Source organism: Cupressus sempervirens, chromosome 2 (genome assembly GCF_028749045.1).
Source record: "Cupressus sempervirens isolate cs-2001-9-10 chromosome 2, ASM2874904v1, whole genome shotgun sequence".
Taxonomy (NCBI): domain Eukaryota; kingdom Viridiplantae; phylum Streptophyta; class Pinopsida; order Cupressales; family Cupressaceae; genus Cupressus; species Cupressus sempervirens.
Genome location: NC_143119.1, coordinates 216,326,794 through 216,340,196, shown reverse-complemented (window position 1 = coordinate 216,340,196; position 13,403 = coordinate 216,326,794). Strand labels below are relative to the sequence as shown.

The 13,403-nt window shown below is 34.1% G+C and overlaps 1 protein-coding gene across 1 annotated transcript; it reads right to left on the bottom strand.

The window, feature by feature from the left end:
- Window positions 1-7,615: 7,615 nt before the first annotated feature.
- On the bottom strand, window positions 7,616-10,067 carry LOC149571808 (polygalacturonase-like). The gene is made up of 8 exons (XM_089815732.1): window positions 9,828-10,067; window positions 9,572-9,700; window positions 9,254-9,412; window positions 8,957-9,164; window positions 8,593-8,674; window positions 8,232-8,340; window positions 7,947-8,072; window positions 7,616-7,852 (listed from the first exon to the last, which is right to left on the bottom strand). The coding sequence occupies exons 1-8, from the start codon at window positions 10,065-10,067 to the stop codon at window positions 7,616-7,618; spliced, it is 1,290 nt and encodes a 429-aa protein (XP_089671858.1).
- Window positions 10,068-13,403: the final 3,336 nt, after the last annotated feature.

Sequence of the window (13,403 nt, the reverse complement as noted above, 5' to 3'; positions counted from 1 at the left end):
TTTTCTAGAGAAATAGTTTTTATATCCCTTATGAATTTGGGCTTCCATAAATTTGATCTCTTTATAAACCACTTTTTGCTAGGAATCCTTAGCATAATATGGCATCTAAGAACTTATCAATTGGGTTTCCTTAGATTGAATTAAGAACTGACTTCTCTAATGGTAATATTTTTCTACAGTGAAGATTCAGATCTTAGGAATTGTTTCATTATTCTTGTTGATATTTTCCTATAAACTTAGTTAACAAGTTTACATATTATAAGAAGACCAATTTTAGAGTTGGTAAGCACAATGATAAGAATTTATATTTCCATTGGTAAGCAAAACATAATAATCTTCAAGATGATGCCCATAAAAAGTAAATGAATAAAATGTAGAAGAATGTTTTTAGAATGGTGAATGTATATTCATTGATTTAATCATTGTTCATCTTAATGAACATAAATCAAGCAAGCATGTGATCTGTTTGCACTCTTTCCTCCTTTGGTATATTATTTCTCTAAATACTTCTAAGACTAAACAAATCCTTACATATTACTTCCAATTACCTTCTCTACCTTAACATTTCAAATTTTCAAGTGGCACCTAATAGTGAGTTTTGTAGTTGTATGAATTGATTTTCTTTTTAGCATAGAAGATGTTTGTGAAAATGATCTCACCTAAGTTGTTGTGGAAAATATGAGACTGAACTACCAACATTTCTTTATTTTAGGTTACTATGTCTCTATTTTAGGTTACTGTAAAGATCTCAAGTGAATATGATGCATGTTGGCAAATTTCTTAGGGAATCCTTTAAAAAAAATGTTGCCTCATATGAAAATGGCTCCATCACTAATATGGGTTTTCTAGAGAAAATAAATACTACACAGGACAATACTTATCATTTGTGGTACATGATAGGGTGAGAAAATAGTTTATTGCATATTTTCTTCTCAATGGAGCTTTTGCTTGGCTAGTTTTGTTGAAAACTTTTATGAATCAACATGCTAGTATTTTTTCATTAGTGTTCAACCTATTGGTTGATTACATTTTATCTTGAGATGTTAACATATCTCTTGAGTTAAAATTCAATCCTTTTTCATGTTTTAGACTTCTCTATTTGGACACCTCACTTGAAGATGCATTACTTATCTTTTATTTCTCATATGGTTAAAATAAATATGATGTATATTGTGATGTCTCTAAATGCTCAACTTATAATAAAACATCTATTTTATTTTTAGGTAGAAATGACATTGTTGATCTTGGGGTTGATTTCTCCTACAATTAGGTAGGATATGTGCCTTCATTAGGAAGTTGTACTCATAGACTTTGGGCCTTTCCTGGGCTTATGACATTGCAAGTTTAAAAAAGTGAAGTATGTTGAGATGGGATTGAGACCTCCAGTGTGTTCTTGGTAATTAAAATGGGAAGAGATCCTCAGTAAGTGGTAAATGGTCCCTATCAACTTGGACTAGGCTAAAAGCCTAAATTCCTAAAAGGAAAAATAAACAAACTATTAATTGATCCGGTCATATGGATATCTAATTGTGTGCGCTTTTAGGTTTCAACCTCACAAAAAAGCTAAGGAATAAACTAACATGCACATATACCATTGTATTCGTCTTGATCATGGGATGAATGCATACTAGTTTCTACCCAGGAATAGAGATTAAAATTTGGCTTTATTTCATTGAAAAACTGAGTAAGCTCTATTCTTTTGGAATCCATTTGCGATACATGACCATAAGTTTGTAGGTATAAGATTCAAATGAAGCGATGCTTTTGCTCTACCAATTGTTGAGTTGTCATTTTGTACGATGCTTAATGATAGGAGTCCTTTTGAACTCCTCTCTTGAAAAGTTGATCTGGGATCAACTCCAAGATTTTGTGCGATCTTCCAACCTTTTGGAATCCCCTCAGTTGAAGATAAATGTATTTATTCATAGGGAGGCCTTTTCTGGTTCAAACCAATTTTAGAAAAGATGATCAATCTACTTGTTGTTTCAAAATTAACCACAAAAAGATATATGTTTTTGGTATTTTCTATTTTGAAATGAATGCAATCTAACAATGCAACTATATGAACTCCTAATTTAACCAAGTGTTAGTAAAGAAAATAACAAAGATAAGGTAACACAAGATAAAAGAAAATACCGTGAAAGGGAAATTCCTAATAGACATAAATCGTGGTAACAACACGTTTGCAAGTTAAATCATCAAAAAGAAGATCGGGTAGGAAACCAATGAAAGTAGGAGCAATGCTTCTTGAAATCCACTGATGCAATCATCGATGGTAATTTAGTAAAACTGAAAGATTTTTCACTTCTTATCAAATTGCAAGGCCACGGAAAGTGCACTCATGTGAGATGAGAAGCTATGTAGGAACAATAGGGTGATCTCTTCTCCAACTCAGTACGTCAGCAGATTTTGTCAAGATGTGAAAAACACCATAACTAAAACATTACACAATCAAATCAACACAACAAAATCATTGGCTCCATTACTATCATGAATGAGAATTCACAAAAAATAACACACTCCGACAAGAATAACTACACTCAAAATGAGAGCACCAATAGCATATATTATTGCAACAAAATAACAACCCCGAATACATGTTACATTCCTTAAATTTATAAGAAATCATCTCCTCAATTTATGTTGAGAGTGAGAGATCTCTTCATGCAAATATATGCTTAGAACTAATAAAACAAAACTAATTATGTACAAAATGGCTCTCTAAATGGTGCTAAGTAGGATTCTGCCCTTGTTTATATCAATTAATGGGTGCATGAGCCTTTACATGTCTTTAAAACAAAGAAAGAAGTAATAGATGAGAAGAAGGAAGTTGTAAGAGGATCTAGGAGTCACTGGAAGCTCTATAAATGGAAGTTTAGCCTTCTTTGAATGTTTCTAGGTGTTAAAATATCGTTAGAATGCTTTTTTAGTGCATGGAAAGCTCTAAATTTGGAATTGGTGGTTAACTATTGGTGCACCTCTGACTTCTTCAAAATTTCTAGTGCATCTTTGGAGTAGCGTACCTTTGGAGTAGTGCACCTTTGGAGCAACACATCTTTGGAGTAGTGCACCTTTAGGGAATTTGTGCAAGGTGCAAAATCAAAGTTCTCTATTTTGAAAATAGTTTCTAGGTTTTTCATATATGAGCTCTAGGAGCACTCTTGTGTTCTTATTTTGCCCTTTTTTTATGATCTATACCCTCTTTATAGCCCAAAATTGTCATAAACTTGAACTCATTCTACTTCTTCTATCTGAACTCCTAAGGTACATGTGTTGAATCTTATCAAATTAATAGTTTCATAAGATGAGGAACTTGTTCTAGTTCATGTGTCCAACCTCTGTATCTTTGATCTTCAGTGTAAATTCATGAATCAAAACTTACGTGTGACTCCTTTGAAGGTGAAGGTTACCATCTTAGGTGAGATCTCTATTGTTGCTAATAATGAAGATGCTATGATGATCTATCCACTTGTGCATTATGTGCCACACCTTTTTGTTATACACATCTTTGTGTACTGTGAAGTCTATTCCTTGATTTTTCCTTCTCTCTGACTGCTTGATCCTTCTTGGTGAGAGACCAGGTGATTCAGATTATCCAAAATGATCAAATGTTTGAATCTTTTTCATGTCTTTTTTAACAAGCTTTTCTAGGCATTTTTAACTGGCCTTTTCGGAGGTCTTCTGCTTAAAATTTCAAGTTGAAACTTTCATCGGTCCCTAAAATTGGGTAGCCAAAGGCTTGCTATTTTAGGGACTGAAACTTTTTAGTTCTTCTTTCTAATGGTGTAAACAGTTTTGAATTATAAGCTCTAGGTCAAAATTTATGACCTTGACAAGTTAAGGATGGCTTTTTATTTGCACAAAGAAGCAAACATTAGTTATCTTATGTTGGAAGACCCAAAACAAACCCAAGCTAACAAAAAACCTAGCCCAAAACACTAAAAAACAACTAGGACAATCATTCCCCTCGACAAAGCCCTAGAATACACAATAGCACACTTGGCGCACCTTGATAGGTGTGCTAAATGTGTTGAATGGTCATTTTAAAGTCATTTTAGCGTAGTTGCGCACCTAGGTGAGGTGCACACATGCATGTGGCAAGTGTAAATGGGGAAGGGACTTAAGTCCATGTCTTGTTTAAAAAGGGTGCACACATGCACACCTCGATGGGGTGTACATATGTGCACCCTTAACATTGCCTTAAGGTTTTTGAAAGGTGTGTATGTGCACACCTTGGGGAGGTGCGCGCATGTACACCTCTCCTTAGGTATGTTAGTTTTAGACCTAGTGTGCACCCTTTGGAGGTGCACACCTATGCATGTGCACAAGTGCATATCTCCAAAGGGAGATAAGTGTGCACTTGCACATTCAACGCACCTGTGCACCTTGGATAGGTGTGCATGTGCGCTAGTGTGCAAGTACACATTTATGCACTAAAACACTTAAAATCTTCCAATTTTTCTCAATTTTGACACCAAGTACTTGTCCAGTCAAAGACTAGGACTTGATCTAGACTCAGGAAGAGTTCCAAAATGACCCAGGCCTCAGACTAGGGGTCTGGGAGACTAAAAAGTTTACTAGGGGGTTCCCATTTCTAGAAATGGGGCGTGCATTGTGAAACCACAACACTAATGAAGGATACTCTTATAAACAAGAGATATCCAACATGATTTAGTCTCATGACATGCTACACACTTATCATGTATGAAAATCTAATCTATTTAATGTTATTTTTGTTGCATAACAAAATAGAGTAGCACCTAGACATAGCTATGCATGAAAATCTGATCTCTTTATTGTTTTTTTTGTTGCAAACTAAATTAAAGTAGCACACAGATGGTCCAAATGACATAGAATTGCATTAGGGGTTTCCAAGAGTGTAGCATATCTTCATAGTGGTCTGCAAAGAGGGTTTTGAGTCCAGTTTCCAAAAGCCTTCCACAAAAAGTTTTGAAAAAGTTTGTTTAGAAAACTTGTCCATATCCGATGATCATTAGCATCTATGAGACCACATTTCTTTGAGGCATTCTGTCAAACAGTTCATCAACATTCTACAAACATGTCTAGAAGAATAAAAATCTTCAAATTCAAAAAAATGCTTAATAGCTTTTTATTTTCTAGAAATTGTTTATAATGGGTGTCTGTGCAGTCCATGCTCTTCTAATGAAGTTTGGACTATAAACTATGATTCACTCTGGTCCATGCTAGGGTTCAATATAAGTCTACCCAAAACCACATTAACACAACCCAAGATGCGGTTCAAAATAATCTCTATGCCTTATTAAATAGAGTACATCTATTGTCAATATTCCAATTATCCATTAAAGGTTTTAACCACCATCAAAGTAATAACTTCAACGATCAAAGAATTCAAAATTCACAAAACATAGCTATTGTTTCCCGTGGAAGAAAGATTTACATGTGCAATCATTCCACAGAAATTATCATCTAGAAGTTGTTGAGTATTTTGCCAACATAGGTGGGTTGGTTAATGAATTTTACATGATTCAGTGTAGCGGTCAGGTTAAAGCAGTTACACTGAGATATTTTTCGATGGTTTACAACATTTTTGCAAGGGATCTTTACCCTGCGATGGCAATCAACATTTCTGACAAAGTGATTTTTCCAGTTTTATTTGTCTTGCAATGGCAATTAGAAAAAGCCTATAGGAATTCAACCTTACCACCAAGCAACTCTGTGTCATGCTCTGTGTTGCAACAACCTAAGTCACTCAAAGTATCTTGGTGTCCATTTACCGACCTAAGATTCTTTGAATGTATGCAACACTTGGGTTTTTCGGCAGCTGCAAAATCCCGATGATAGTAAGTGTCATGAATTGAACTGCATAAGGAAATTTGGTAGCGTCAGACAGTCTTCCACACTGAAAAGCCTATCAACTTAATTATAATAAAGGGAAAACTTCCTTCATTACAATTTTTTCTATCATTTGCATCTTAATTGTCTATTTTAATTTGTCAAATTTAAGATAAAAATATATAATGAAAAAATAGATTAATGTGTTTACACATAATCTTTTCTATTAAATGTATTTAGTTTTCTCATATAATAGGAGTTCACCTCAAAGTCTCTTTGCTCACTAGAGGAGGCTTAAGGTTGTGGGTATTTCCCTACGATCTTGGGTTTGCACTAGTTTGGTAAAGGAAGATTCTTCATATAATAATATAATTTTAGCCACATTTATCTTACAATTATTCATATAATAATATGATTTTAACTACATTTATCTAGCCAATCTTCAACATCACAAACTAACAAGAAAATTAAGCTTAGAAAAAATAAGTCAACTTTGACTTTTTAACATTTTTAGTCTTGGAATGAAGCTTAGTGTGCGATGTTTAAGCCATTCACATTTATCTTATAATCGTGCATAGGTCTCAAGAACAGTGTAGAAATTTTTATCTTCAAATTAGATTTTACATAATATTTTGGTTCACAATTTGGCTTCACCTCAAAAAAAATTTCACATAACCTATTGAACCCAATGTAGTCTGTCTTTCAAACTACACTATACTTTATTTTATCAATTTTTAAAATAATCACTAAATATCCTCTAACAACAACCTTCTATCATATTTGAATTTTATTGGTATCATAAGGAAATAGGGAAATTGACACCTCCCTTTTCACCATTGTACATTTGGAAGGAATAGTACCTACTAGGCTCAAGAGAAGACTCAAGTGTTGAATGAGGTAGTGATCCTTCACTAAATAGGTAATAATGAAAATGAAAATTATGAAAAAATATAATATAAATAGAACTAACAAATAACTAAAAAGTACAAAAATAGAACTTAGAATGTAGATCTAACTTGTCACTAAAATCAAGAGAAAAATGCAAGTTACAATTGGTGATCTATATTGTAATCTTGACTAAATTTCAAAGGAGATCTATTTATTTTTTATCTTAATGTATTTTATTTGATAGTTCTATAACTTGTTTACATACACACAAAAAAAGGAAAAAAATGTTGTATAAAGAGGTTTAGTGTGTTCAGTGATAATGCATTTTTTTATTGTCTAGTCTAGTAACCACGTTTTTGCTCACCATCTTGATGCCCACTTCCATGCAAACTATTAAAAAGTTTTAAGTAACAAGAAATCAAGAAATATAGACATCTTTATATTGACCTATGTTTCTTATCTTTATATTGACCACATCTTGTATTTAATAATATTTCTCATACACAAAGTTTGATTGATCATTCAAGTAAGACAAAATTTCTAAATAAATAATTGCATTATGCTATAGTTTTTGAAGATAATTATATCATTTTTTTTTTGATAGATAATTTATTATTCCTCCAGTAATAAATAAAAGATTTTAATTTTAAAATGACATATTTTTTTAATTAATTAATAATTTAAGAAATTCAAGAAAATTTTGATTTTGAAATGAAAATACACCATGAAAATGGGGGAACTCAAAGATGAAACTTAACTTTATAAAAAATTGTAAGGGCCTTTATATTTGCATTTTCTTTGGCAAAGAACAATTGGAATTTATTAACACTGACTGACTATCCTAAAGTACATATTTTTCCACAGTGGGGTTTCAACTTGTTAAATATTATCAAATACGAGAAGTCTAGGCACTTCATTTGGCAATATGGTTACCCAAACAACGTAAAGGAATGGTACCCTGTGCGTGTTGGGCATGACACGAAGCTTTCAACCCTGACTCAGCTAATACCAATTCTATATTATCCATTCTTATATGCGTGCATGATCCCTCTTGACTGCACTTTAATGTAATTCCATCCTTTGTTGCTGATGTCCCCTTTATATTGCTGTATTTTACATTGCTGATTTTCACAGCAGAACCAGAACCGCCCTGCACAAAAAGGAAAAAAGGTGACTTCTCCACAGTAGATATCAGTTATACTGATTAAAGCCAAAACTATGCGTACATGATTTGACTATTGTACCTGAGAGTTGCAGGCAGACCTATTTTCAGCCTTGTTGCAGTAGAACTGATCAATTATTATTGGGTTTCTCACGTTTTCCATCTCTACATTCTCATATGTTATATCGCTTGCCACTCCAGAACCTCCCTGTCATATTATATCATAGAGACTTGCTCAATAAGCATTTCATAAAATCTCATAAAAATACCATTCTTTTTATGCTTGTGCTTTACTCTAATTCTGCATTTCATCTATCCTCAGCATTTTACACTGTAATTTTTTTCAAAATAATGATAATCATAATACCGGCCATGTTTTGATTCTCAATCCATTCGTTGTTGATTTCAGTTTGGCGCCCTTCACCTGAATCGAATGGACATCTGCTCTACTATTATCTCTTCCAAGACTTCCAACACTGCACATATAATGGGCCACCATTAAACATCACACATTAGGAAGAAAATTAAGCTTAGAAAAAATAAGTCAACTTTGACTATTTAACACTTTCTTGGAATGAAGCTTAGTATGTGATATTTAAACCATCAGCACACAATGAAAACATGATACAAACAATTAATATAAACAATTTCTCATACCAAATACATTGATAATACTCAGACATGATACTACTATTAACTAACTTTTAAAGGAGATGCAATTAAATGACCTAATTCCATGGCCAGGACCACATGTGATATCAGTGATCCTGATATTTGAAGATCCGTCACCTATAGCCATGCAGTCATCTCCTGCATTTCCATATCATCACAAATTCATCTATACACATCTCTTGGCAAATAATCTCTGCTATCTTATAAAATTATATTAAAGAATAAAGAATAACTGTCTCTTGTATTATTATTGAATTCAAAACAGCTTGTTATTCAATCTATAACATGAAATGTTTTATATTATAATTATAAAAGATTAACATTGATTGGACGTATAAAAAAATCTTTGCAAACAGCTCACCTTTACAAACTCAAAAAGAAGAAACTTAAAATGATTTAATATTTGACCCATTGATCTACCTGTTCCAATAATGGTATCGCTTATGTCAATGTTTGTGGATCGGGATGTATCAATTCCATCAGTGTTTGGACTTCTTTTTGGTGCCTCAATTGAAATACCCACAATCTCCACACTTTCACATTCTGTCAATGTAAGGTGAAATCTAGGGCTGTTTGTCACCTTCAACCCACTCACTGCACTCCCTTTCACATTATTGAAATTAATGGCCTGTGGACAAATCAAATCAAATTAATTATATGACATTAATCAATATTCTCTATGGTTACATTAGGTTACCATTGTAATAGGTTACTAACCGTTGGTCTATTTTTATGTTTTCCCCACCAATTATTTCCTCTTCCATCAATAATTCCCTTCCCTGTCAAATTAAATTGCTGAAGATTCTCAAACAACAGCCACACATATGAGTTTTTCCACCTGCTGGGATCTTCGGGTGCAACAATCATTCCATCAACCTACACAAAAACTGGAAAACATCAGTTTTTGCTTGAATACTGCCATATTCTCCAATCAGTGAGCAGATTTACAGTACCAAATATTTTTCCACAAAATAAAACATCAAGTTTTATTATTGTTAGACCAGACATTTTTGAATCCTTAGTCAGAATTTAGACCTGAAATGTGAATCCAGGCTGACAGGGTCCCTGGAAGTCTAGATTGTTAACCAGAAAAGTCTTGCCACCTGGCACAAGCAATGTTGCAGAGGGTGCTTTACAAGCATCATTCCATGCATTAATAAACGCCTGGGAAAAGAATTAGAATCATATCAATAAGAAATGTAAGCTTTCAGATTCCTTGTCAGTGAAGATATAAACAGTTAAAGAGGGAGTAAATAAGATATATTATCAAGAGAGTAAATGAAAGAGGAACCTGAGTGCCATCGTGTGCTCCATCACCCACTGCACCATAATTTTGTACATCGAAGTTTCTTGCAATATAATTTGTATTATAAGCATCCAGAGATATTGTAGAATTAGCCCTCAGATATCTATTGCTCCCTCTGATTATATGGGCTTCAACAGCTGTGATGATGATCATCAAATTGAAGGCCAAGAACACCAAATTCTTCATATGAAGATTGGAATGAGGTAGAGAAGCCATTGATATCATTATAATTGCAGGCTAATTCCTATGATAGAGAATTATGAGTGCTGAAGGAAGATGAGTGGGCGTTTAATAAGGCAAGTTTTGTTGCGATTCACAAGGAAGTGGATGTTTAGTAGTTGGTTTGATTGAGTCAGTTAAATGTTCAGTTTAATCTGCTTCACGAGTTCTCAGGTTTACCGCATTTGGTAATACCACGTTTTTGTGTCTTCAGAATGAAAACCACGCATCCAAAAACGGAGTATTTCAGGATGGATATAACACGTTCCAAATCACGGGCTATCTCAGAAAATCACCCTCCCCAATTTCTCCCTTAAACAATACTGCTGTTTCTATTAGTTTATATATGTTTCAATATATGGAAAATATGCCGACACATTTTTTTGTTGAGGTGTTTATTATTATACAGGTCCTCTTCCTCTTTATTTATATATATATAAAACTATAACAATCAGTCTAGAGAATATTAAATAAGCTAATACATAATTAAAAAGTATTGTATTAACAAAATTTTTAAGAGAGCTTGAGTCCATGTCTTGTGCAAGGATTAGAAGGTAAGTGTTATAAGTAGCAATTATAATTTGGTAGTCATAAAATTATTTTTGTCTAAGAACTTAGACTTATATATGTATTAAAATTTAAAATAAAATGTATTCATATTTTTGTTAATGATATTCATCTATCTTGAGAATATATCAATAATAATATTTTAATTTTCAAAATTTGATAAGAATTTTTATTGGCAATATATATTATGAGGTAAAATAGTGCTAAATTTGAAAATATTTTTATTTACCTATGTTTTAAATTTAGTTGAAAATCATTTTGTATAATAATTTTAAAATATTTGATGAACACAAATTACAAAGATAAAGATTTAAATTTTTATATTTTTTAAGTTTTTTGGTCAAAAAAAATTAATTATAATTACTCACCTATAATCTTAATCTTAATTACTATCAATTGTCAATTATAATTTAATTTAAAATATTAAAATTAATATGTAAACTATTTTTATAAAAATATAGCAAAATAAATAGCTAAACCATAATTCTATCTCTATATAATTCTTATTAGTTCATGCCAAAAATCATTCAATTAATTGACTAATCACTATAGGATTTAAAAGATTAAAAGAAACTTCAAATGTTTATATCTTTTTCTAATTTTTCATTCATTCTATTGGACCATACTATTTTTGGCAAGGAGAAAATTCAATTTTCTCTAACAAAAATACATATATTTTCTAACAAGTCTATCATGCATTAATGACTGCATTAATTATTTGCAAAAAGAGGGGTAAAAATTTATTAAGACAGAAAGGAATATAACAAGGAGAGCTCAACAAGGAGCTCGATCCTGAGCAACAAGATCATCAAATTCTTGCACCATCTCAAAGGACAGTTGCCTCCTATCCCTAATATTCCAACCCAGATCATGACTAGAAGCCCATTTGGCTAAACAATCAGCAGTTCTATTCCATTCACAAGGAATATACGTGAACCTAATGAACTGAAAAGAGGAAGAGAAGAAAAGAATCTGCTTAACAACAGTGGCCAGCTACCAACTAACATCCTTAAGCTCTTGCAAAGAAAGCATGTTCACCACCACCTAGGAATCAGACTCACAGATAATCTTACTCCATCCCCGCAAGCAACAATGTTCCACAGCATATAAAATAGCCTAAGCTTCCATGAGATTGTTAGTATAATCACCCTTATGAACTGAGAAGAAAAATTTAACATCCCCAGAACTACAACGAGCCACTCCGCCAATACCAGCCGGACCAGGATTCCCACGGGAAGAACCATCAGTGTTAATTTTCAGAACTCCACAGGGAGGAGGAGTCTAGTGCCCATCCCGGTTAACTCGACCCTTCCTCTGATGGTGAAGCTTCCTGGACATAGAAGGAAACCTATGAGCTGCAGCCCCATCTTGAAGATGAAAATTGAGGCGATTACAGATAGCAAGATCAACCGGATCCATACCCCCATCAAGCTCACACTTCACAAGAATAGTTTCCTGAAGAGAATGTGATATTTTCCACCAAAGATGCAAAAAACCAAGCCGAACATCTTGGAATATGTGACGATTCCTCTCCAACCAGATATGCCAAAGCATGAAAGATGGGCCAGCAATCCAAGTAGCATGGAGAGAAGAAGACTTGGAGGGAGCACTACCCAAGTGGGCCCAGAACTCAGGCAAAGAGGAAGCATGCCGACAAGAGCAACCCCAAGCGCTCCACCAAAGGTGCCATATCTGAGTAGAATAGGAGCAATGGAAGAATAGATGGGAGACAGACTCCTCTCCATTACCACACAAAACACAATAAGAGGGGCCCTGAAATCCACATTTACAAAGATTATCCTAGGTAAGACAACGGTTGTGAGCCACTAGCCACATGAAAAAATTGCATTTGGACCAAGAAACTTTATTCCAAACTTGTTTCCACCAAGGGACCTCAACATCCCCAAATAATTGTCTAGTTATCTCCTGATACCCGGCAGAGACATGATATTTACCAGACAAGGTACCACCCCAAGCCAAAACATCTGGACCAAGCAAAGAAGAACACTCTCTAGAGGCCAGAATTTGAGAAAGCACTTGACGATCCATGTCTGTACCTCCAAGAGGCCAATCAGAAGAATGCTTCCATCTGTAACCAACAACAGGTCCCAATTGATAAGGAGTCTTGTAATGAGCCACTTTATCCCATCCAGCGGCAAGAAAAGAGTCACAAAGAGGCTGAAGATGAGGGTATATGGATAAAATGGAAGGGAATCCATCCCAAGCATCAGACCAAAACAAATCCTGAGAACCTCCTTTACATATCCAGAACAGACCCCTCTTCACCAACATCGCACTTGTCTTCAAAGTATGCCAAACCATTGAGCCACGACCTTCAAGAGGAAGTGCAGAAACAGAGCAAGGATCAGCACCATGAAAATATTTATGAGTGATAATACGAGCCCAAAGTTGATGTTCTCCAGAGCACCATTGCCAATAAAGTTTAGCATCCAAAGCTTGACTACTCAATAGAGCAGATCGAAGACCAAGACCACCCTCCTTTTTAGGCCTACAAACAGTTGCCCAATTAACCAAACTTCATTTAGTACTACGCAAATTACCACTCCAAAGGAATTGTCAAGAAAGAGCATCAAACTCCTTGAGAAAGTAAATAGGTGCAGTGTGAACCATGCTTCTATAAGTAGGAAGAGCCTGGATAACAGCTTGAAGAAGAGTAACCCGGGCAGCAGTAGAAAGCCATCTATGAGTCCAATGATTTACCTTATCCTGAAGCTTGGTAATCAAATTTTGCCAGAAGAGACGTGGCTACCTGGA